Raw genomic sequence first — 25,688 nt, forward strand, 5'->3', positions numbered from 1 at the left:
ATGTGTGTCTGTGTTGATTCCTGAATGGGTGGCTTCTGAAGGGAAACTAATTGTAGACTTCTTCCTTCCTGACTCAGTAATCCTGCCAGCACCCCATATATCCTTTAACATTCTGATCACTGCCCCAGAAGTGTGAGGGGAGTCCCACAGGACCAGGGAAGTAAGATTATTTTTATTTTTATTTTTGGAACTGCTAGGGACCAAATTCGAGACCTTATACATGCTGGGCAAGCATTTTGCCAAGTCATACAATTAAAATTTGGATCTGACAGTAACAAAGAACAGATCTATGCTCTTCTTCCCTTTTCTAGCATTAAATGCTTTGCTTTACATCACATATACCAGAAACACAATAGATTTCTGTTAAAGTTAGTATTCCTTATCTCTGTCAAAGAAAATAAGATTTCGCCAGACAATCTTGTTCTCTGTGGCCATCCAAGTGTTATTTCAGGAAGGAAGGCAAAGGAGGGACATTATACTCAGCACATTTGCAGTGGTGGTAGCTTAAGCGCTTTGTCCTTTAACATGTTACTGTATCTCGGAGAGCCAAGTTCTTTGTCATCCACAGACTTCATACTCATGTCAGCACAAGAGACCAGTAGTTAGTTCTTTGCTGCCCTTGCAGCAATCTCCTTGTGGAACTCTTTGAGAATTTCCAACTGGCTGGGCCTGATGGAGATGTGTGACCGGATTTTGGCGATAGCTTCTATAGCCTCCTCTGGGCTCCAGTTGTGTACCTGAAGTACAAGGTTAGAAGATCAGCCAAGAGAAGGAGGAGCAGGTATACAACGCCCTTGGCCTATGAGCAGGTGCTAAAGGACTCTCAGAATTAATCTTTAAAAAGATTCGGGCTGGCAAGGTAGCTCAGTGGGTACAGGAACTTTCTGCCAAGCTTGACAACTATGACCAAGAGTCCCAGGAATTCACATGGTAAAAAGAGAGAACTCCTGCAAGTTGTCTTCTGATTTCCAGTGAGTGCCACGGCACAGACATGACCACATGCACTTGCACATATAAATTAAGTAATGTGTAATCAATTTTCTTCAAGTAAATGAAGATTCCATAGTAGAGGGATTTGAAAATCATGTTCCAGCTGGGCTAAAAGGTACAGGCCTGTAAGCCCAGTTACTCAGGAAGTTGAGGCAGGAGGACCACAACTTCAAAGCTTGTCTGAGTTATAGTTCAAAGCCAGCCTAGCTGACTTACTGAAACCATGTTTAGTAAAAAGAATGCCCAGGATATAGCTCAATGGTAGAGCATTTGGTTAACATGCTTAAATCACGTGGGTCAATGCCCAGAACTAAAAAAAGGGAAAAACAAAAAACAAAAAAACAAAACCATTCCTTTGCTAGTGTAGTATGCTGGAGCGTCACATGAGCACAGGAGTTCTAGAGGTTGAGGCCAGCCAGACCAATGTCAGATACCTTGTCAAAAAACAAAAGGACAGGTTTCATGAGAGCACTTTTAACTACCTCAGTCAGCAAATCCTACATCCCACATGAAGCCGAAACCCCAGATTTTATAGGTTTACTCTGTCCTTTTTGAACTAGGATTTTAACAATTGCTATATTTATATATTTATATTATATATAATATTAATATAGTGTGTGTGTGTGTGTGTGTGTAGCTCAGTGGTTAAATGCTTGCCAGGCCTGAATGAAGCATATGGGTTCAAGTCTCGGCACCAAGCACACTAGGTGCCTTGATACACGACTGTAGGGAAGGCAGGAGAATCAGAAGTTTAAGGTCATGCTCACGGACATAAATGACTTTGAGACCAGCCTATAATACAAAAGACTTTGACACAAAATACCCACAAACTCATACCAACCTATGGCAGTTGTTTTCCTGTAATTCATCACCATAGCTAGGAAAATGAGTACTTTTTAAATTTAGGAGTGTTAACTTTGTGCTTTAAGGATGCACACTGATTTAGAACTCTGTTGTATTAAAACAAACAGCTCTAGCCTGCTGGGTCAAATCTCATTTAGATCAAAATACCCTCCTGAGATTACTTCCAGCAGATTCTTTTTTCTTCATGGTCTTTTTTTTTTAAAGACAGAAACAGTTTATTATGGGTCACAGCTCCATGTTACTATCTGTACTGGCTGGTTTCGTGTGTCAACTTGACACAAGCTGGAATTATCACAGAGAAAGGAGCCTCAGTTGAGGAAATACCTCCATAAGATCTAGCTGAAAGGAATTTTCTCAACTAGTAATCAAGGGGGTAGGACCCAGCCCATTGTGGGTGGTGCCATCTCTGGGCTGGTGGTCCTGGGTTCTATAAGAAAGCAAGCTGAGGGGTTGGGGATTTAGCTCAGTGGTAGAGCGCTTGCCTAGGAAGCGCAAGGCCCTGGGTTCGGTCCCCAGCTCCGAAAAAAAAAAAAGAACAAAAAAAAATAAAATAAAAAGAAGAAAGCAAGCTGAGCAAGCCAGAGGAAGCAAGCCAGTCAGTAACACCCCTCCATGGCCTCTGCATCAGCTCCTGCTTCCTGACCTGCTTGAGTTCCAGTCCTGACTTCGTTTGGTGATGAACAGCAATGTGGAAGTTGTAACTCCCCAACTTGCTTCTTAGTCATGATGTTTGTGCAGAAATACAAACCCTGACTAAGACACCATCCATGACACGGGGGAAATAAAGGAATGGATAATATCACATCTTTCTTTCTTTCTTTCTTTAACCCTATCTCAAAAAAAATGAATTATATTATTTTTTGTGTGTATACATACATTCATGCCGCACATGCATGTGATATCACATGACGACTACTGGGAGGCCGCACATGCATGTGATATCACATGACAACTACTGGGAGGCCGCACATGCATGTGATATCACATGACAACTACTGGGAGGCAGTTGCCTTCTACCATCTGTGTCTTTTTTTTTTTTTTTTTTTTTTTTGGATTTTTCTTTTATTTACAATTTAAATGTTATCCCTTTCTCGATTTTCCCTCCAGAAATCCCATATCCCATCCCCCTTCCCCTGCTTCTCTGAGGGTGCTCCCTCACCCACTACCCACCCACTCCCTCCCACCTCCCTGCCTTGACATCCCCTATGCTGGAGCATCAGGCCTTCACAGGACCAAGGGCCTCTTCATGGTCTTTTTTGAGACAGTCTCACTATATCTACCTGGTTGACCTAGAACTTATGCTATGCAGAACAGTTGGCTTTAAACTCCAAGAGATCCTTTGTCTCCACTTCCAAAATGCCAGGGGTTGCAGATTCACAACACCACACCCAGCTTCCAGCATAAACTTTATAATAGCATTGGTATAGCTCAGTCACACATAGTCCGTATTAACAGGGCTAGGCTGCTTCTTGTATTTCCTTAAATTACCTACTTGACTGAAAATGCTATGCAAGAGCCAGACTAACGGACAAAAATGAGTTCCCTGGAAAGGAGAAAGTAGCAGGTAATGATAACAGACAACAAAGCTTTTGCTTCTAAATAGTTTTAAAGCATCCCACTTGCCAATCAACCATTCTTTTTTCCCCTGTATCAGGGAATAAAGTTGGGGCTTCATACATGCTAGGCAGGCACTCTACCCCTGAGCAAAGTCCCCAGCTGTGTACACATAAAATAAGAAAATATGGTAAAACAAAACAAAACAAAAAAACCAACGCCAGAGCTTTATCCTGAAGTGCCATGGAGCCAGAAGTGGTCAGCGCTATATCTGACACTGAGTTTTCTGGCCTGCTGTTCCGGGCCTTGAGCTCACTCTATAACCTGGAATCTGAAGATACCCTGGAACTTCAGCCTCCAGCCCCCATCTCCCAGGGCAGGTCCTTACACTCGGTTAGTGCCTCATGCACTCTAGGCAAGCAGTCTACTACTGAACTAGCCCCTGCCATGCTATTTAAAGCAGGCCAGTTGTGGCGGTGCACTCCTGGGATCCCAGCACTCAGGAGGCAGAAGCAGGAGGATTGCTGCAAGCCTCAGTTATATAGCCTAGTCTCCATAGTGAATTCCAGACCAGTCAGGGCAGGCTATATAACAATGCACTATCTCAAACAAACAAAAAATAAGGCTCTTTCAGTCTTCTGCTGGGTCGAACACTCTTTAAAACTCCTTTTTTTTTTTTTTTTTTTTTTGGCCTATGTAGGCAAACACTTTGATATACCTTCTCGTTTAAGCTTTCTGTCACATTTAAGCAAAGGAAACAAAATCAGAGAGGAGAACTCACATTTATCTATCTATCCCAACTAGTGAGGGCAGGGCCAGAGAAGCTGGCCTGTGCACAAAGCACGGCTGTTTGGCATGATGCTATGCTACCTTCTGACAGCCTAGAAGCGGGCAATGGCTCTCCAGCAAGGCCTGCCAGCAAACAATGCTACTGAACTTCTGGGAAGCTATACTAAGGCCTCTGCAGTGCCACTCTTCCTACCTGAATCAGATAGGCTGCCACCATTGTGGCACTTCTGGATCGACCAGCCTTACAATGCACGTAGACACACTGGCCCAGGGACTGGTACTTGAGAGCAAACTGGACTCCTCTGTGGAGGTTGGCCAAGGTGGGGACTCCAGTCATGTCGACTGTGCTGAGCCGTAGCTGCTCAACTCCCACATTCTTCCATTCCTAGAACCGGAATAAAAAGGAAAGGAAAATCAAAGAAGCTTGAGGTGGATGGTTTGAAGAGGAGGGCCCCAAGCAGCAAAATGGCAAGCAGGTTCCAGGGTTTACTGCAAGGTGACTCTTTCCAAAAACAGAAATGCTGTTAAAACAGCTCACCTTCCACTAAGCAGACATGCTGCTATTAGAACTATGTTCAAGGGCTGGAGAGATGGCTTAGCCGGTAAGAGCACTGACTGCTTTTCCTGAGGTCCTGAGTTCAATTCCCAGCAACCACATGGTGGCTCACAACCATCTGTAATGGGATCTGATGCCCTCTTCTGGTGTTTCTGAAGACAGCGACACTGTACTCATAAATAAAATAAATCTTTTTTTAAAAAAACTATGTTCAAATATTCTTTAGATGCTTGGATCTTTATTAGCTTCATAAAAGCAGCTGTGAGTCTGGAGAGACAGTTCAGAGGACTTCCTGCTCTTGGAGGGGAGTTCAGTTTCTAGCACCCCACTGGGAGGCTCACAACCATCCCTCAGCACCTACCTACAGGCAGGTGTGGTGGCAATACTAACCCCAGCACTTAGGAGGCAAAGGTGCAGAATCTCTATGAACTCAAGTCTACATAGTAAGTTCCAGACCAGCCAGAGCTACACAGTGAGACCCTGTCTAACAAGCCAAAGTACCACAACAACAAAAATAAGTTTTAACAAAATTCAGGGGCTAGAGAGATGGCTCAGTGGTTAATAGCACTGACTGCTCTTCCAGAGGTCCTGAGTTCAGTTCCCAGCAACCACATGGTGGCTCACAACCATCTGCCAATGGAATCCGCTGCCCTCTTCTGGTGTGTCTGAAGAGAGTGACAGTGTACTCACATACATGAAATAAACAAATCTTTAAAAACAATCAGCTGCATGAGTTATGGGCTGAGGATGTAGGTCGGTGGTGTAGTGCCTGCCGAGGGAACTCCTGAGATTCCCACCCCTTAAAATAATGTTAGGAAGCTGTGTCTCTGCCTGTACAGGGCTTGTACAGAGGGTATCCCTGTAGACAAGGATAATATATTTTACCATCAGTGCGGACATATTTTTACCACTTTTTTTGAGGGGAACACAGTAAAAGAAATGGGGTTAAGGGGTTGGGGATTTGGCTCAGTGGTAGAGTGCTTGCCTAGCAAGCGCAAGGCCCTGGGTTCGGTCCCCAGCTCCGGGGGGGAAAAAAAAAAAGAAATGGGGTTATTTTTAAGTTAAAACAACATATTTGGGGTTGGGGATTTAGCTCAGTGGTAGAGCACTTAGCAAGCGCAAGGCCCTGGGTTCTGTCCTCAGCTCCAAAAAACAAACAAACAAACAAACAAACAAAAAACCAACATACTTTAGACAAGAGTGGGGGCTCATGCCTAAAATCCCAAGGCTAGCATGCTGTGAGTGGAGTTCAAGGATAGTGTCTAAACTATGGAATAAGACTTCCTTCACCCTTTAAAAAAACAAAACAAAATAAAGACCTACCTGGTTTTGTGTAACGTTATTTAAGGGACTAGAGAAATGAAATCTTAGGAGTAATGTTATATTAGACAGCAGTCTATTTTTTTTTTTTTTCCGGAGCTGAGGACCGAACCCAGGGCCTTGCGCTTGCTAGGCAAGCGTTTTACCACTGAGCTAAATCCCCAACCCCGACAGCAGTCTAATATATTTCTGCTTTAAGACTTCAAATATGGGGGCTGGAGAGATGGCTCAGCGGTTAAGAGCACTGACAGCTCTTCCCGAGGTCCTGAGTTCAAATCCCAGCAACCACATGGTGGCTCACAACCATCTGTAATGAGATCTGATGCCCTCTTCTGGTGTGTCTGAAGACAGCTACAGTGTACTTACACATAGAATAAATAAATAAATATTAAAAAAAAAAACTAAGATGCAAACAATTACTTTAAAAAAGAAAAGACTTCAAATACACTGCAGCTGCTTTCACTGGCTTCTTTGCTGTTGTTGTTTTTTAAATATGGTTTCATATAATCCAAGATGACCTCACTCACTATGTAGCCAAGGATGCCTATGAGCTGATGTTCCTGTCTCCACTTCCCAAGGGTTGAAGTTACAGGTGTGAGCCTCCATGTTCCTTGCTACCTGTAGCAAGTCCCTGCAACTTAATGACTGCATGAAGGCCAGCTTAATCCCACCAGTTAAATTAACAGAACCTAAAGGCACATTTCTGCTTGTTTATCAATTGAACCAGAACCACTTTCAGAGTTGTTAACTATGCAGATAAACCCTGGGTCAGAATATCAAGGTGAGAGGGTCGGGTGGCCTGAGGTGGGGTGGCCTGAGGTGGGAACTTGTGCCTTATTAGCAAGGCTGCCAGAAGATCCTTAGGCATTTCCAGTGTGGCTGCTGCCTTGGAGATTTCTTTTCTCTAGCTAGTGGGATGAAAACCCTCCACCTTACAGAGGACAGTGCCTCACATGGAGAGACCAAGCATTGTCTGTGTGGCTTTAGTGACCTTTCACATTGATCACATGAGTGAGTATTAGCTCTGATAGCTAATGACCCCTTGAGACCTGTGACAATATTTTAGGGCATCCAGGAACGGTCATTTTCTTTTTTTCTTTTTCTATAAATGGCCTTCTATACCATGCCACAGGTTAGCCTCGAACTCCTATGTGGCTCAGGAGCTTGAGTATCTGATCGTCTTCTTCTTGGGTGTTGGGATACTGGGCCACTGCCACACCTTGTTTTTATTCTTCACTGACTTCATGTACTCTAGGCAAGCAGTTTATCAACTGAAATCCATCCACAGCCCGCTCTGCAGTTCTTCAATGATAACTATTAACATAGTATATATAATAAGGAGTGTTCTTCTTTTTACTTTTCTTTGGGTGGTTTCAAGATAAGATTTCATGGGGCTGGGGATTTAGCTCAGTGGTAGAGCGCTTGCCTAGGAAGCGCAAGGCCCTGGGTTCGGTCCCCAGCTCCGAAAAAAAGAACCAAAAAAAAAAAAAAAAAAAAAAAGATTTCATTATATAGCTCTGGCTGTTCTAGACTCACTTTATAGATCAGATGGGCCTCAAACTCACAGAGATCTGCCTGCCTCTGTCTCCAGAGTTCTGGGGTTAAAGGTATGCACCAATATGCCTGGCAGAGAGGGGGGTTCGCTTTTCTTATCTGTGATTTTGTTTTTAGACACAGGCTCGTGTAGCCCAGGCTGGCCTCCACCTCACTAAACACTTCCCACCTTCACTCATGAAGAGCTAACATTACAGATAAGAGCCACACTCTCTCTTAAAGAAATGCTTTCCTTACAGTTGGCCTTCATCTCCAAAGCTAACGAACATATTGCCTAATTCAAACTTGATGCTAAAATGTGTTAAAATGAATGAAATCAGCAAGGCACACGGTATTAGTCAGGGTTCTCTAGTTCCACTCCCAGAGCCAAGCATAGTCAAACCACCACACACATAAATCACAAATTTTAGTTACTGAGGTTAGTGACCAAAATCACAAATATAAGATGGGTGTATTAGCACATGCCTGTAGTCTCAGTACTGGGAAAGTGGAGGCAGTAGAATCACATCAGGACTTAAGACCCCTGTCTCAAAATAAACAAAGGAAAAGTAGCATATACATGTACAATTTTGTGCATGAAGAACTGTAAACCCGTCCCGATTTTAAAGCAGGACTTCCTTGTGTCCTGACTGGCACAGAGCTCACTACATACACCAAGCTGGCCTGGAACTTCCACCGACCCTTCTTCTTGCCTAAGGGTGCTGAAATCCCAGGAGTGAGCCACCCACAGCGGGTTAGCTCGCTCTTTTTAGACAGAGGCCAGGGCACATTTGAACTCCTGGGCTCAAAAGATCCTGCCTCAGCCACCTGAGTCGCCCGGGCTCCAGGCTCGCAGGACTTCTTTCTGGTTTATCAGTTTCAGCGTCTTTCCACCTGCAGCCATTTGAACTTGACGCGCAGACACAGTGCTCGAGAAGGCAACTACGTCTCCGACACTAGTCTCGGAGACAAGGTCACCCACAGCGTCCCTCCTTCCCCTAGCTTCTCCAGCTTTTACAGGCCCGAGTACTGAGCCAGGCCAGAGGGCCCGGGTCCTTACCTTCGAGGTGTTGCACAGGAATCTGGTCTCGTACTCCTCGTTCATAGTGATCACTCCGCGCACGTTCTCGTCCAGTACCAGCTGCCGAGGCAAAGAAGGGGCTCAGCGAGGGCCGCGGGGCGCCCGCCGAGGCCCGGGGCCCGCTCCCGGCCCGGCCCGCCGGTCTCTCTCACCCGGCGCGTCATGCTCCTCAGCGGCAGCGCGCCCAGCAGCACTGTGTGGTCGATGCGGTGGTACCAATCGCGGTGCGCCGGGCCGCCCACCCTCCCCCGGAACACTGTGTAGAGCAGCGTCGGGTAGAAGAGCACCCGGGCCAGGCCGGCCTCCAGCCACGCGGACGCCGCCATCCCGCCCCACCCCGCCAAGCGCAGCGGCCAGCCACCCGCTTCGGAGCTCGCGGTCAGCCACCGCGAGAAGGACGCAGAGGACGAGAGCTGCGGGCCACCTGATGCCTCCCGACTCTCCGAAGCTGAGTCCCCGCCGTCAGAGGCAGGCCCGGGGGATCCCGGGACAGGAACCATGGCTCCAAAGGAGAGGCGCCGCGAGGGGTGGGGTAGGGAGAGTAGAACGGCAACGATAGGGTGAAACTGTGACCCTGCCTAAGGAGCAGGGCCTGCTCTCCAACCCCTGACCTCAGGGAGGGGCCGTGGCCCCCGAGTGCACCCATTACCAAGGAGGAGGCTGAGCAGTGAGGCTCCTCTAAACAGGGGAGGAACCGGAGGACCCTCATCTGGGCGTAAGAGGAGCGTAGTTGACCGGAGCTGCTGCTCTTGGGGGTGCAGGGAACCTGAACATAAGTGGTAGTCTACTGTCTGTCTGTCTCTCTGTCTCTCTCTTAACTTTTTTTGAGACCAGATCACACTATGTAGCCCAAACTACCTTCTACTGGCTATGTAGCTAGTTCCAGAACAGCCAAGGCACACAAAGAAACCCTGTCTCAAAACAAACAAACAAAAAAAAAAAAAACCCCAATACCTCTGAGTGTGTGTGTGTATATATATATGTGTGTGTGTGTGAGAGAGATATTACCTGGGTGCAAAGTCCAAGGAGGACAAAGAGGATGTTGGAACCCATGGGACTAGAGTGTGACTAGGGACTCTCGTCCCTCTCAGTGAATGCTGGAAATCAAACCAGGGTCCCCCGAAAGAATAGCCAATGCTCTTAACTGCTAAACCATTTCTCCAGCCACAAGAGAATATTCTTTACCTGCATCTGCTGCTTTTTCCCTCCTTCTTGGTTTTGGTTTCTTTGTTTGCTTGTTTGTTTTTCTTTAAAAAAAAAGATTTACTTATTTATTTTATATTTATGAGTACACTGTAACCGTCTTCAGACACATCAGAAAAGAGCATCAGATCCCATTACAAATGGTTGTGAGCCACCATGTGGTTGCTGGGAACTGAACTCGGGACCTCTGGAAGAGCAGTTAGTGCTCTTAACCACCGCTGAGCCATCTCTCCAGCCCCCTGTTTGTTTTTCAAGACAGGGTTTCTTTGTGTAACCCTGGTTGTCGTGGAACTCTCTCTGTAGGCCAGGCTGGCCTTGCACTCAGAGATCCACTTGCCTCTGCCTCCTGAGTTCTGGGATTAAAGGCATGTGCTACTGCTGTCTGACTTCTTTTTCTTCCTTTTAAAAAAAGAGGTATATTTTATCAAAGAAATACTCATAATAATGGGCAGGAAGGAATTAGGAGGAAGAAGAGTTAGGGGATGAATTTTTATCAAAGCACATTAATACATGTATAAGATTGGTTAGGGATTTAGCTCAGTGGCAGAGCGCTTGCCTAGCAAGCTCAAGGCCCTGGGTTCGGTCCCCAGCTCCGAAAAAAAGAAAAAAAAAAAAAAAAAGAGTCTCGGATCTTAAAAAAAAAAAAAAATGAAAAGTATAGTAAGAATTGAGTCAGGCATCATGGTGGCACACCCCTTAATCCCAGCAATCAGGAGGCAGAGGCAGGTTGATCTCTGAATTATTAAAAGTCAGCTTGGGGCTGGAGAGATGGCTCAGAGGTTAGGAGCACTGATTGCTCTTCCTAGAGGACCTGAGTTCAATTCCCAGCAACCACATGGTGGCTCACAACCATCTGTAATGGGATCCGACACCTTCTTCTGGTGTGCCTGAAGAGAGTGACAACAATATAAGTAATAAAATAAATCTATAGAATATCAGCCTGGTCTACATAGAGAATTCCAGGCCAGATGTCTGTCTCAAAAAATAAATGATTCAATAGTATTATATCTTTTTTAAGAGGGGGGAGGGGGTCTCATGTCACCCAAGGAGGCCAAAAAAGGGTATTGGATGGAAGGTATTGTAGCCTTCCTGTGGGTGCTGGGAACTGAACCCCACTTTTCTCCAAGAGCAGCAAGCGCTCTTACAGGCTAACCCACCCCTTTAGTCCGTGTAGTAACTGCACTGTCAGTCCTCTTAGAGCTGGGATCGCCTGCACACCACCACGTCTCACTCCTCTTCAGTGCTAACACCTTTTTAGTGCCATCTTGAGAGTTCATAAGCCACGCGATCTACCTGCATCTGCTTTTACACTTATTTTTGTGTTGGATCAGGGGGAGTGCTTAGCAGAACATAACTTGTAGGAGTCTGTTCTCTTCTACCATGTGGGTTCCAAGGATGGAACGCAGGTTGTCAGTGTTGGTAGCAAACACCTACCCCCCTCCCAAGACATTCTGCCAGCCCCAATTTACCCTTTAATATGTACAATTCCATAAGTATGAATATACTCTTGGGGTTGTAACATCAGCACTGTACAATTCTAGGACATTTTCACCTTCAAAGGAACTATTATACACATTAACAATCATACCTAATTCCTCCACCGACTGACAACCACTAATCTCCTCTCTGTGGTTTTGTCTATTCTGGGCATATACATGGTTGTAGGTCCATGTCTTTATGCAGGAAGGTACTGGATAGGCCTGTCATTGGATGAGAAGGAAGGATGGGCAGGAACAAAGTTTTAGAAAGAGGAGAAGGAGCTGGGAGAACATGGGGGCAGATATTAAGATTCTTCTCTGCACATAGATACAGGTTGTTATGAATATTTTTAAGAGATGGGTGTGTACAGGGTTTTGTGCTGTCTAGATGGGCAAATTATCTTTTCAATTGGATCAGAGGTTATTGTGTGGCGTGGTTCTTTCATGTGGTGACTTAATTGAGTTCAAGAGAAGGTGCAGTGGTGGGATGCACCAAGCCTGCCATGGAGTTGGGATGTGTGAGTCTGGTGTGGTAACAACCGGCCAAGGGACTGTGAGTGAAAGCACAGCAGCGTGGCAAGGTGCTGGGCTGGAACGGCCCGTGGACCGCCCAGGTCAGAGAGTACTTGGGGACAGCGTGGAGCCACTGTGATAGAGGTGCCCCACAGTGCCATGTGGCCCCATGGGTGCTGGCACTAGCTCGGGATAAAAGGTTACCGTTTTTTACACGGATCCAAGTAACATGTAGTCTCTGTATATTCAAACGTAAATAAAGGTTATCGTAATACTCTTTGTTCTTGTTTTCTCTTTTTTATTATTATTTTACTTATTAATTCTACATCCTGCTCACTGCCCCCCCAGTCACCCCTCCCACACTTCTTCCCCCTTCCCTGCCTCCCCATTTTTTTTTTTTTGAGGGAGGGTTTCTCTGTGTAATCTTGGTTGTCCTTGAACTCAAGTCTGTAGACCAGGCTAACCTTGAATTTGCAGATTCACCTGCCTCTGCCTCCTGAGTGTTGGGGTTAAAGGTTTAAATCTACTATGCCCACCTGAGATTCTCACAGTTTTTCCTGACTTTACAGTATTGTCTGATGTAGCTGGTCTCTACTGCTTTGTGAGCTCTTCTTTTTCTCACCCTTTACTCCCCATACCCATTTCACCCCTAGGCACCAAATAGGAGAGAAAGAAGGATAGAAGGGAGGGAGGATTCATGAATATTTCCTTTTGTTTCTTCTCTGACCATGACTATGAACAAACTACAAACAACCTCCTTAAATGACCATCAACTACCCACCCTGTCTCTAGGAGGCTCTTCAATTTATGTACCCTCTGAAAAGTTCCCAGAACTCCAAATGTCATACAATCCAGAAATTATCTGTAGCTGGCAAAACCACACTTGCTAGAGCGTGAAGCAAATCGTAGTCAGCTGCTGCAAACGACAGCCCCATATCCCCACCCCAGGGATTAAAATAAAAACTTTCTTAAATATTTAAAATATTTATATATTCTTTAAAGAAACCCAAATTCCAAACTCTCTCTACAGTCTGAAATCTTTCCTCCTCGAATCAAGCCTACTCTGAGATTTTTGTACCACCGAACTTTCCAACATTTTCTTACAATCATTTTTTTAAAGATTTATTTATTTATTTTATGTACAGCATTCTGCCTGCATATGTGACTGCAGGCCAGAACAGGGCACCAGATCTCATTACAGATGGTTGTGAACCACCATGTGGTTGCTGGGAATTGAACTCAGGACCTTGGGAAGACCCATCAGTGCTCTTAACCACTGAGCCACCTCTCCAGCCCACAATCATTTTCATAATATGCTGAAACATGGGATAAACTTAAGAGTGAAACTCAAATTGCACCTGGCCGTGCTGACACACGCCTTTAATCTCAGCACTTGGGAGGCAGAAGTGGAGCTCCATGATCAAGGCCAGCGTAGTGTACAGAGTGAGTTCCCGGACAGCCATGCTATACCAGGAAAGCCTCTTTTGAAAAACCAAAACCGGGCTGGAGAGATGGCTCAGCGGTTAAGAGCACTGACTGCTCTTCCAGAGGTCCTGAGTTCAAATCCCAGCAACCACATGGTGGCTCACAACCATCTGTAATGAAATCTGATGCCCTCTTCTGGTGTGTTTGAAGACAACTACAGTGTACTCATAAGTGAATAAATCTTTAAAAAAAAAAAGAAAAACAAAAACCAACCAACCCAACAAAAACAAGCAAACAAACCCTCAGATAACAGTCATTTAACTTGTATAAATGACATTTTAGTGTGTGTACTTTTGGGGGAGGGGAGTGACGGGGGTCTCACTATGTAGCCCTTGTTGTCCTAGAACTCCCTGTATAGACCAGGCTGACCTCAAACTCATAGAGATCTGCCTGCTTCTGCCTCCCCAGGGCTGTGACTAAAGATGTGTGCCACCATGCCCAGCTAGCAGCATATTATTCTTTTAAATTTTATTTATTTATTTTATGTCTATGGGTATTTTATCTGCATGTTTCTATGTACCACATACATGTCTGGTTTCCAAAGAGACCAGAAGAAGGAATTGGACGCCTGGAACTGAAGTTACAGATGGTTGTAAATTGCCATGTGGGTGCTGGGAACCAAACCTGAGTCTTCTCCAAGAGCAACAAGTGCTCTTAAGTGCTGAACCCTCTCCAGTTCTCCCATTCTATTTTAATGCACTTAAAATATATTTGTTTTATAAAAATTGATATTCTATTTACTGTTAGTAACCTCTTTTTTTTTTAAATCGAGGATACTCGTGAATAGTGTTCCACTTCAGTGCAGATATATGGTTCTCAAAAACTGATCTGGGCATGGCTCATGTCTGTAATAAAGCACTGGGAGGTAGAGGCAGGAGAAAAAGACAGAAATCAAAGATCATGCTCAGCAGTCTAATGAGTCTGAGGAAAAGTTGGACTACATAAAACCCCAAGGAAGAAAGAGGGAAAGAGTGGTTGGGAAGGAGGGACAAAAAATGTGTTGTCAGTGGAGCTGGCCCTGATGGCAAAGGCATGGAAGGACAGAAGGACTGATGAGCCAGCCCCGAGGGTGTGAAAGCAGATACTGTCCTTGACTGGGCAGCACAGTGGATCGGGCTCTGACTTTGAAGTCATGAGTGTGTGAGTACTGGTGAGCTGCCCTGAGGGCATGAGCGATTGTGTGTGTGTGTGTGTGTGTGTGTGTGTGTGTGTGTGTGTGCGCGCGCGCGCGCGCGCGCGCGCGCGCTTGCATGCTGAACATGCCCCTGCCAGTGGATGCACTGAGTGATCTAGCCCGGGGCAGGGCTGGAAAACTAGCCCTGGTGGTATGGATGCAGGAGAGAAGGCAGAGTGACCAGCTCATCCAGGACTTTGAGTTGGTCCACTGCAAAATCCACCTCATCTATGAACTGTTGGAGCACGTGAAAAGGCCAGTCCTGCTGATCTAAAGCTGCAGGATCTCCATGATATAGGGCGAGAACAGGAGAGGAGTCCTGGTGAGGATCCATATTGATGGTGTAGCAGAAACCAGAGGCCTCAAACCAGACCACTGACATTTCAGTGAACACTTGCCCATAAAGATGTGGGACACATTGTGACATACCACGGCTTCCATAGTGAGATGTTTTCTATGCTTTGTTTTGTTTTATTTGTTGTTGTTTTGTTCTTGTTCTTATTCTTGAGTTTTCTTTAAAGAGGAATGTTGCAAGGGGAGAGGGTGAATATGAAGGAACAGGGAGATAAGTGGGACTGGGATGCATGATTTGAAACTCACAAAGAATCAATAAATAGTTTTTAAAAAGTGTTACATAGTCTGAACGTTTCAGACACTCTTTCTTTGGAATTATCAGTGAACAAAATGGACAAAGATTCTCGAATTCTTTTTTGTGACAGAAAGTTTTCTCTTGTGAAGATGAGGAATTAGAAGTTGTTTTTGATTTCTGGGGCTTTTGTTTGTTCATTTGCTTGTTTGTTTCAAGACAGGGTTTCTCTGTGTAGCTTTGGCTGTCCTTGACTTACTCTGTAGACCAGGCTGGCCTTGACTTTAGAGATCTGTGTGTTCCTGCCTTCCAAGTGTGTTGGAGATTGGTTCTAATGCTTTGATTCAATTGGGAATCTGCATGTTCCCAAGTGGTTTTTTTTAATAGTTTATTTATATTATGTATATGAGTATACTGTAGCTGTCCTCAGACACACCAGAAGAGGGCATCAGATCCCATTACAGATGGTTGTGAGCCACCATGTGGTTGCTGGGAATTGAACTCAGGACCTCTGGAGGAGCAGCCAGCACTCTTAACCACTCCAGCCCCCTGGTTTTTAATTGATCAATAAGGATGCCAGTGGCCAATGACTGGACAAAGGGAGATTGGGTGGGACTCTTAGAGTTTTGAGTGTTACGACAAAGGGGGAAGGAGAAAGAATCACCATGATCAGATTTAGAGCTGCAGGAGAGAGAACCAACTAGCCATGTAAGAATTCAGGTAAGTGGTCATTGGTCCTAGCATAGCAGACAGAGGATTAAAACTGCCCAGCCACTAAGCTTAACAACATATTAAAAATAAACTAATGTATTTTTGTCTTTCATTCGAGGAGCCAAAGACTCCTTGGACGAGTGGCCGGAAGTGGGGCCCACTGGACATAAAACAGAGAAGCCCAAACCCACTGCTACACAAGTGCTGGGATTAAAGGCACGCACCACCACTGCCTGGCATCCGTACAGTGGATGTCCTGTTAATAAAGAAGGGATGAGGCAGTTAATGAACTCAGCATTTGGGGCTGGAGAGATGGCTCAGTGGTGAAGAGGACTGGCTGCTCATTCAGAGGACCCAGGTTTGACTCTCAACACTCCCACTCCGATGGTATCTCATGGCAATCACAGTTCCAGTTCCAGGGGACACATTGCTCACACATATACATACATGCAGGAAAACACCCATCCATACAAAATAAAACAAATCTTAAAATTCAGTATTCGAAGCTGGAGTGTTGTTAAAGGAGCCATTTGTTGCTTGTGTAGAGGTCCTGGGTTCAGGTCCCAGAACCTAAATGGCATATCACAACCATCTGTAACTTCAGTTCAGGGTGGGGGTGTGTGGGGATCCAACATCCTTCTGATCCTTCTGTATACATTCGAGCAAAACATTCATTCATATAAAAATAAAAATAAATATATCTTTTTATTGGTTATTTTATTTACTTACATTTCAAATGTTATCTCCCTTCCTGGTTTCCCCTCCCCAAGTCTCCTCTCCCTTTTCTCCTCCCCCTGCTTCTTTGAGGGAGCTCTCCCACCTACCATCCCACTCACTCCTGCCTCACCACCCTAGCATTCCCCTACACTGGGGCATCAAGCCTCCACAGGACCAAAGGCCTCCCCTCCCACTGATGCCTGACAAGGCCATCCTCCCCTACATATGCAGCTGGAGCCATGGGTCCCTCCATGGGTCCTCTTTGGTTAATGGTTTAGTCCCTGGGAGCTCTGGGGGGATCTGGTTGGTTGATATTGTTGATCTTCCTATGGGGTTGCAAACCCCTTTAGCTCCTTCAGTTCTCCCCCAAATAACCCTATTAAAAATGGGGTACAGAGCTAGACAAAGAATTCTCAACTGAAGAATCTCGAATGGCAGAAACACCTAAAGAAATGTTCAACATTCTTAGTGATTAGGGAAATGCAAATCAAAACAACCCTGAGATCCCACCTCGCACCAGTCAGAATGGCTAAGATCAAAAACTCAGGTGATGAGGATGTGGAGAAAGAGCAACACTCCTCCATTGTTGGTGGAATTTCGAGCTGGTACAACCACTGTGGAAATCAGTCTGGAGGTTCCTCAGAAAATTGGACATAGTACTAGCCGAGGACCCAGCTATGCCACTCCTGGGCATATACCCAAAGATGCTCCAACGTATAACAAGGACACATGCTCCACTATGTTCATAGCAGTTTTATTTATAATAGCCAGAAGCTGGAAAAAACCCCAGATGTACCTCAGAGTAATGGATACAGAAAATGTGGTACATTTACACAGTGGAGTATTAAAAGCAATGACGTCATGAAATTCGCAGGCAATTGGAGGAAAGTAGAAAATATCATCCTGAGTGAGGTAACCCAGTCACAAAAGAACACGCACGGTATATACTCAGTGTTAAGTAGATATTAGGGAAAAACTCAGAATACCCACGATACAACTTATAGACCATAGGAAGACCTCAAGAAGAAGGAAGACCAAAGTGTGGGTGCTTCAGTCCTACTTAGAAGGAGGAACAAAATAAATGCATCTTTTAAAACTCAGTATTTTTCAGCCTTTTGTAAAAATAATTGATGTAGTCAGTAATCTTCAATGGATAAGAATAGAAGAAACACTGACCATGAAAGGGTGGGGCTGGGAGGCCACCTCACACATGGATTAACTACTGCAACACACACACACACACACACACACACACACACACACACACAAAGGCGCGCGTGCGCGCTGACTTCATAATGTGACACTGTGCACAAGTTGCTCATGACACCATTCTCATAAACTTGACTAGGAATATAATCAGACTTCAAGCCCAACTTTTTTTTTTCTTTTTTCTTTTTTTCAGAGCTGGGGACCGAACAACCCAGGGCCTTGCGCTTGCTAGGCAAGCGCTCTACCACTGAGCTAAATCCCCAACCCCAAGTCCAACTTTTTTTTAACTATTTACTTACTTTTATTTGGTTTTGCCTGCATACATGTGTGTGTGTGTGTGTGTGTGTGTGTGTGTGTGTGTGTGTGTACACACAAGGGTGTTGGATTCCCCTGGAACAGGAGTTATAGACAGGTGTGAGCTGCCATGCGGGTTCTGGGAATTGAACCCTGGTCCTCTGGAAGAGTAGCTAATGCTCTTAACCTCTGAGCCATGTCTCCAGCCTCAAGTTCAACTTTCATGTGCAGAAATACAGAAGGTAAAGGGATAAATGTCCTTGTGGGAGAGCAACAAACAAAGACAGAATTTAGGACATCCTATGAGTAAGGCTGACTCAGTTTCTTCAAGAAAAGGAAGTATTGGGATAGCGATGGTGGTGGGGACATGGCTCATTGGTAAGTCCTTGCCTCGAATGTATTAAGCCCTGTGTTTGATCTTCAGCACTGCATAGAGTTGGCACAGCCACACACACCTGTAAAATGAAATATTTACTCTAGCTAGCTGGTATAGAAGACACACAATCCTTGTATGTCATTTACAAACTGTAAGCCTAGACTGGGCGGGTTTGGGGCTATTCTAACTTACATCCCAGCCATATGCCCCTGTTACTTGCCGTTTCACCTGGCCACGTGTCTATGATCTATCTCCTCTCACGGTGGCAGCCTCCTCTTTAAAGTCTCCTTCCTCCTTCCGTCCTTCTGGTCCTCCTAAGACCCCCCTCACTCAACCCTCGAGTCCTGCCTTACTATCTCTACTGCCCAATCACTAGCTCTTTTATTAATGAATTAACTTTAAATTGGGGAGCAGGATTTACATAGCCTCTCTTGGTATATGTGAGGATCTCCTCATTGGGGACAACCAGATCTTGGGGGCCAGTAATTAGCACTTGAATACATAGTAGTAACAGAGCAACCCCGACACATACCTGTGAACCCAGCACTGGGGGGTAGAGGCAGGAAGATCAGGAGTTTAAGGTCACCCTCAGCTCTTACATGTCAGGTCGGAAGCCAGTATGGGCTCTATGAGGTTCTATCTCTTAAGTAAATAGATAAATACCTGCACATATTTAAAACATACGGTTATGGCCAGAAAGAGTGGTACATAACTTTAATTCTAGCACTCAGGAGACAGAGACAGGCAGATCTCTGTAAGAGCCAACCTGGTCTACAGAGTGACTTCCAGAACAGCCAAGGCTACACAGTGAGACTCTTGCCTCAGAAGTAAAATAAAATAAAATAAAATAAAATAAAATAAAATATACATATACATATGCATATGCATATACATATACATATACATATACATATACATATATACACACCCATATATATAGATATATGCACTTTAATTAATTCTAATTTGTGTACATACCTTACCTGTGATACCTCCAGCCTAATAAAATAATCTTCCCTCCCCAAAGTTTCCTTTTTTCCCCATCACAGTAATCTCTTCTTGAATCTCTTTAACCACAAATGCACTACTGATTAATGGGTATTGTGTAGACTTTCATATAACTAGACATGAATTTTTATGTGTTATATGTGTGTGGTATATACAGGTGTGTATGAACAGTGCACAACCCATGTAAATGCGTAGCCTGAAGTGACATCAGGTTGGAGGCAAAGGCTTTCACCTTCTGAGCAATTTTACTGGCTCAAGATGATTTTTGTTTGGTTGGTTGATTTTTTTTTCTTTTTCTTTTTTTCGGAGCTAGGGGCCGAACCCAGGGCCTTGCGTTTGCTAGGCAAGCGCTCTACCACTGAGCTAAATCCCCAACCCCTGGTTGGTTGATTTTTGATACAGGGTTTCCCTGTGTTGCTCTGGCTGTCCTGGAACTCACTCTATAGACCAGGCTGGCCTCGAAATCAGGGATATTTCTGCCTCTGCCTCCCAAGTGCTGGGATTAAGGCATGAACAACCACTGCCCAGGCCAAGGTTAATATTTTTAATATTAATGGGTATTCCCTCCAATATGGCTATATTTGTATGCATCGTGAATGTCTGCTTCTCACAACTTGATCAGCCTTTTAAGTTTAATTATTTAAGAGCTTCCAGAGGCCTGAATATGTGGAGGTCCCTGGAATATTGCCTGCTAGAAAAAGCATGGGAGTTACACAGCTCTTCTGACAAATCTTATTCTAACCATCTTTTTTCATTGTGTGTGCATCTGTATCCCTTGTAATACCCTTTATAATAAGCTAGTAAAAGTTAAAAATAAGTTAATATTTATTTTCCAATGTGATAAGAATCACATTGACTTAATTTGAATATTTTCCTGTATGTATAGGCATGTATATGTGTGTGCATGTAACATGCATGTGTGTATGCCTGTTTGTGTGTGTACGTGTACCCTTATGTGTGTGTTTGTGCATGCATCGTGTCATTCTTCCATATCTGAGTATCATTCCTCAAGAGTCTTTTGCTTTATTTGAAGCGAGGTCTTGCATTGGCCTGGAACTTAGCAAAGAAAAGCTCCTGACCAGGGAGATCCCAGGGTCTGTTCTCCTCAGCCACCCATTTTTATGTAGATGGTATGACTGTGCCAGTATTTTTTCACATGGGTTCTGGGGGTCTAAACTTAGGTCTTCACCCAAACAAGGCACGAAGGCACGTATTCTACCACACTGGGCCACTAACAACCCCCAACTTTTGTTCTGAGACAGGCTCTCATGTAGCTCCAGCTGTCTTACATCCCTCCACAGTTTAGACGGTCCTTGAACTAGCTTCCTCTATTCCCCTACCCACCAAGTTCAGTCATGTCCACATGGTTTTGTTTTTTTGTTTCATCTTGTTTTGGGTTTTTTTGAGACAGGGTCTTTGAACATAGTCCTGGAAATTTGCTCTGTAGATCAAGGCTACCCTCAAACTCAGAGATCTGCCTGCCTCTGCTCCCTGAATGCTGGGACTAAAGGTGTGCGCCATTACACCTGGCCAGCTGTTTATCTTTATTACATTTACCTGTCTGAATATGCCTGCGTGGTGTGTGCAGGTGTACGTCTAATGGTGTGGTTACTGTGGAAGTCAGAGAACGATTTACAGGAGTCAGTTCTCTCCTTCAACCACAGGTTCTGGAGATCAAACTTGAGTCATACGGCTTGGCCATGATTACCCACTGAGCCATCTGCTAGCCCTAACTTTTTTTTTTAAAAAAAGATTTATTTATTTATTGTATATAAGTACACTGTAGCTGTCTTCAGACACACCAGAAGAGGGCATCAGATCTCATTACAGATGGTTGTGAACCACCAAGTGGTTGCTGGGAATCGAACTCAGGACCTCAGGAAGAGCAGTCAGTGCTCTTAACCACTGAGCCATCTCTCCAGCCCTAGCCCTAACTTTTTAAAAATAGAATCTCTACAGGTAGCTCTAGATGACTGGCTGTGTGGACTCTGCAGTCTTTGAACTCAAACAATCTTCCTGCCTCTATCTCCCTATGTTATACTCCTTGGGATTATTGGTAAGCACCAGCAGGCCTGATCAACGATGTGGTCCAAACCCAGAGGTTTGTGCATGCTAGCTAAGCACTCTAACAACTGAGTTATGTCCACAGCACCCTCCACATCTGACAATCCTAATCGTGATGGAGTTAAGATTGAACATCTTATTTTGTCTTTAGGACAGTGTCCCAGAATAGCTTGAACTTCTGATCTTCCTACCTCCACCTCTCAAATGCTCTATCTCCCAAATGCACCTGTGTGCATATAGAGAGAACTCTGGCCAGCCTCAGGTGTCAGTCTTTGGGATGGGATCTCTTAGTGGAACCTAGAGGTCCCTGATTAGCTACACTGGGTGGCCAGTAAACTGCAGGGATCCACCTGTTTTTGCCTTCCTAGTCTTGAGATAACTGGGCCTTTGAAGTGGATTCTGGGGATTGCATTCTGGTGGATAGGGCCTTGCAACTGGCACTTTATCCACTGAACTACTACTCCAGCCCCTAACTCTTCTTTCTTCTGAGACAGTTTCACTATGTAGCCTAGGTTAGCTTGAAACTTACTATGTAGCCCAGGCTGGCTTAGAACTCACAGAGATTCATCTGCCTTTACCCCCCAAGGGCTGGAACTAAAATTTCATGCTACCTTGCCTGACTCAGCCCCTTACTCTTTGTATTGATGCTGTTGGCATTGTTGCCTCCTTAGCTACAGAGATTCCATTTTAGTCTCCATTTTGTACTAAGCTAAATTCCCAGGAACAGTTTCCAGCTCAAATGTTCTGGATGAGTCCAAGCCACAGTATCCTGCTCTAGACTTCACTGGTTGGCTTCCAGCCAGGGCCAAGACCACAGCTGACCTGAGTTCTGATAGGCTGGCCTCATTCAGGTGAAGCTATCAAGTAAACCACCTGAGACACTTGATATGCAGAAGACTACTTAAAATACCAGGTGTGAAATACCAATGTATGTGTGAACCTGATTGGATACCCCCTACCCCACCTAGTCTGTGTTGTCTTAAAAAGTTGTTCTGTTCTGCCCCTGGCTGACACAGTTTAGATCCTGAGCCCAGCAGTCTCCCTGATATATCAGCCTTTGAATAAAGAAACCTTTTGCTGGCTCAAACATGGCTTTCATAGTGGATTATTCCCAATATTCTCAGACCCTAACATTTGGGATCCACTATTTTGAGCTCCAGGATCAGCCATTTGAACATTTGAACTTGGTCATCAGAGTAGCCTCCGGAGGTGAGTGTTGGGAATTTCTGAATTGTTGGCACCAGTTCTGTAACCCAAGAAAGGAAAATCCAGACCCGGTATTGCTCCTAAGGTCTAAGGTCGGAGGGGTGAGACAAGAGTGGCTGAGACTGCTGGTGGGTCCGGCTGAGTCTCTGATCCTGCAGGCTCTGCTTGGAGGAGTCTGAGAGCTCTGGTCTGCAGAGGGAGTGACTGAGACAGCAGTAGCCTGTCGACTCCCTCAGAGGGTATAGCTGAGGCTGAGGCCACAGGCTTCTCTCAGGAGAGCAACTGAGATTCTGCTCAGTGACAGACTTGTCTTATTGACAGCTACTCTGTACCCGTTTCATCCACATCTCCTGTGTCTTGGTTTATGGCAGGGCCATATTCGTTGTTGTCAAGTCTGTTTGTTTATACTTTGTTGTTTGTTCTTTGGTCTTGTATTGTAGCTCTTCAACATTTCAAGGATTTCCAAAAGAAAGCCCAGAAATCCCGAGACTGTCTTCCCCCCGGGAAAGCTCAGTACCCTCTGCCAACTTGAGTGGCCAACCCTTAAGGTGGATTGGCTCAGAAGGGCACCTTTAACTTGTTCCCATTGCACTCCAAGCCGAGATCGTCGGATACCCAGGCCACCGAGACTCTGTTGTGGCCTGGGCCCTCCTCCCTGTGGGATCCCCGAAATGGCTCTTCCTTCACCTCCAGGGCCAAGAGGAGATGCCCCCACCCTCAGCCCTGTCAAGTCTCAGGCACTAGTCCCCCCCACCCCCGGTTTGAGAAAGAAACCCAGCTGTTTCTTTATGCTCTACCCTCGGCGGAGGCAAGGGACTCCATCCCCTCTCCCACTGGCCCTCTTTATCCCAAAATTCCTGTGGCCCAGGACGCAGCTATAACAATTCTCTGGCTGAGGGCAGAGGACTAGAGCTTTCACCAAAACTTTCCTCCCGCAATCTGTTCCTCTCTTCTCCTCACACCCGTTCTGGCTCAGCTAATCAGCCGGACGGACGCAGACCCTGCAGAGCTTGTTCTTTTCCTCAGCACGGCTCCCCAGGTGCAGGGAGGAGGACAGGATGGGGAGTTGGGGGGGTGGTTGAACAGAGACCCTATTGGGTTTATATCCCTTTTAGGACTAATGGCAAATATAAATTGAAAAATCAGAATCGCCCTTCTCTAAGAAGCCCTAAAGCATGATTTCTCTTTGGGAAACGAGTTTTTCACACCCACCAGCCCACCTAGGATGATTGTTACAGACTCTTTACACATGAAGAGTGAGAGGGTCCTGAAAGAGGCCAGGAAACTGGTGCTGGGACAGAGATGGATGTCCATCACCCTGCCTGTGGTCATCGAGGCTGTCTTCCCTTTCTTCTGACCAACTCTGGAACCCCAACTCTGATGAAGGTATGGAATCCCTGAGGGTCTATCATCAGACTATTGGGTGGTCTCCAGACCGCTGCAAAGTGCCCTACAAATTTATCTAAGACTAGCTAGGAAATGCAGGAAGTCCCTGACAGCCTTTCTGGAGCAAATGATGAAGGCCCCTGGCACTTACTTGCCTACTGATCAGAGGCAGAAGAAAAGAGGAGAGCTTTCACTGCTTTTCTATAACTCAGTCAGCTATTAGAAAGAAACTCCAGCGAATGGAGAGTTGTGAAGACTAGTTAAGATCCCTACCAAAGTATCTAATGACAGGGGGGATCAGATAGGCTAGAAAGACTGCCAAAGACATGACGGCAGCCATGAATGAGGATGCCAGCCAGAGACCTTGGCTGAGGAAGGCCCAAGGGCAAAGAAGGGAAGGACCGACCACTTCTCCAGCAAGACCAATGTGCCTATTGCAAAGAATTTGGACATTGGCATAAAGACTGCCCCAAATGAGGAGTGGAGAAATCCAAATCTAGGGTTCTCTACCTTGAGAGGGACTGAGGGTACCAGGGCTTGATTTCCCTCACCAAGTCTAGGGTAACCTTAAGAGTGGAGGGAAAGCAAGTTAACCTCTTGGTTGATACTGAGGCTCAACTAGCAGACTTACAAAAATCAGGTGGGCTGCTGACCTCCCAGCAGAGTTAGATCCAAGGGACCACAGGTCCTACCCGTAGACTACTACCAGGGAGGAGGACCTAGAAAAAGTCATTCACCATAATCCCTGAACATCTTTACTCCCTGTAGGTCCAGACCTGTTACTAAGGGCCCAAATAGTCTTCTAAGAAAGTGAGATTGCTATAGACCTTCCTCATGAGGGGAACAGCAACCCAAGTCCAGGCATAATCTTACATCTGGAGGAAGGGGCACCTCCTTAATCCTGAGGCCAGAACAAAGAACAACAAAGAAAGCTCACTGTTAACACAATTACAGTCTAAATTCCCACAAGTCTGGGCTGAAAACAGACCACGTGGCCTAGCACATCTAGCCCCAGTGGTTGTACAAATAATACTAGGGGATGAACCCATTTGGGCCAGACAGTATCAAATGTCTCTGGAAGCTCTGGGAGGCATAAAAATTCATATCAACTGCCTTAGAAATGCAGGAATCTTAATCCCCTGCCAATCTCCTTAGAATACCCTCCCCTTTTCTGCCAGTGTGAAAGACTGGAACCAATGACTTCAGACCGATCTAGGACATAAGGGAGGTAAATAAACAAACTGAAGACATTCATTCACTCAATTGTGCCTAACCCTTACACCCTGTTTTAGCCCTGAGAAACAGGTCTATATGTATTAGACCTAAAAGATAATTTCTTCAGCATCCCATTGGCCAAATAAAAAGCTAGCTAGCCCTTGTTTGCTTGAATGGACTAACCTGGACACTGGATTAATGGCCAATTGACATGGACACACCTACCATAAAGGTTTAAGAACTCCCCAAACCATAAGGGTTTAAGAATTCCCCAACCCTTTTTGATGATGCCTTGCACATGGACCTGGGTGAGTAATCTTTTGACTCTCCCCAGGTCACACTTCTACGACATGTAGAAGACTTACTGATTGCAGCG

The 25,688-nt window shown here is 45.3% G+C and overlaps 1 protein-coding gene and 1 long non-coding RNA gene across 6 annotated transcripts; both read right to left on the reverse strand.

Annotated features, from left to right (window-relative positions):
• Window positions 1-151: 151 nt before the first annotated feature.
• Ptpmt1 (protein tyrosine phosphatase, mitochondrial 1) lies at window positions 152-10,533 on the reverse strand. Of its 5 annotated transcripts, none has more exons than XR_015682177.1 (5): window positions 9,112-10,533; window positions 8,667-8,747; window positions 8,093-8,154; window positions 4,391-4,582; window positions 162-737 (listed from the first exon to the last, which is right to left on the reverse strand). XR_015682177.1 is itself a non-coding variant. In NM_001105726.1 (4 exon segments), coding segments are annotated over 4 exon segments (756 nt in total). In that variant the 5' UTR covers window positions 9,188-9,609; the 3' UTR covers window positions 152-602.
• Window positions 2,703-4,390, reverse strand: LOC147995564 (uncharacterized). Its single transcript, XR_015684483.1, has 2 exons — window positions 2,811-4,390; window positions 2,703-2,769 (listed from the first exon to the last, which is right to left on the reverse strand). It is a non-coding gene; the product is annotated as an uncharacterized LOC147995564 (long non-coding RNA).
• Window positions 10,534-25,688: the final 15,155 nt, after the last annotated feature.

The sequence above is a fragment of the Rattus norvegicus genome, chromosome 3 (genome assembly GCF_021556685.1).
Source record: "Rattus norvegicus strain SHRSP/BbbUtx chromosome 3, alternate assembly SHRSP_T2T, whole genome shotgun sequence".
NCBI classification, from domain to species: domain Eukaryota; kingdom Metazoa; phylum Chordata; class Mammalia; order Rodentia; family Muridae; genus Rattus; species Rattus norvegicus.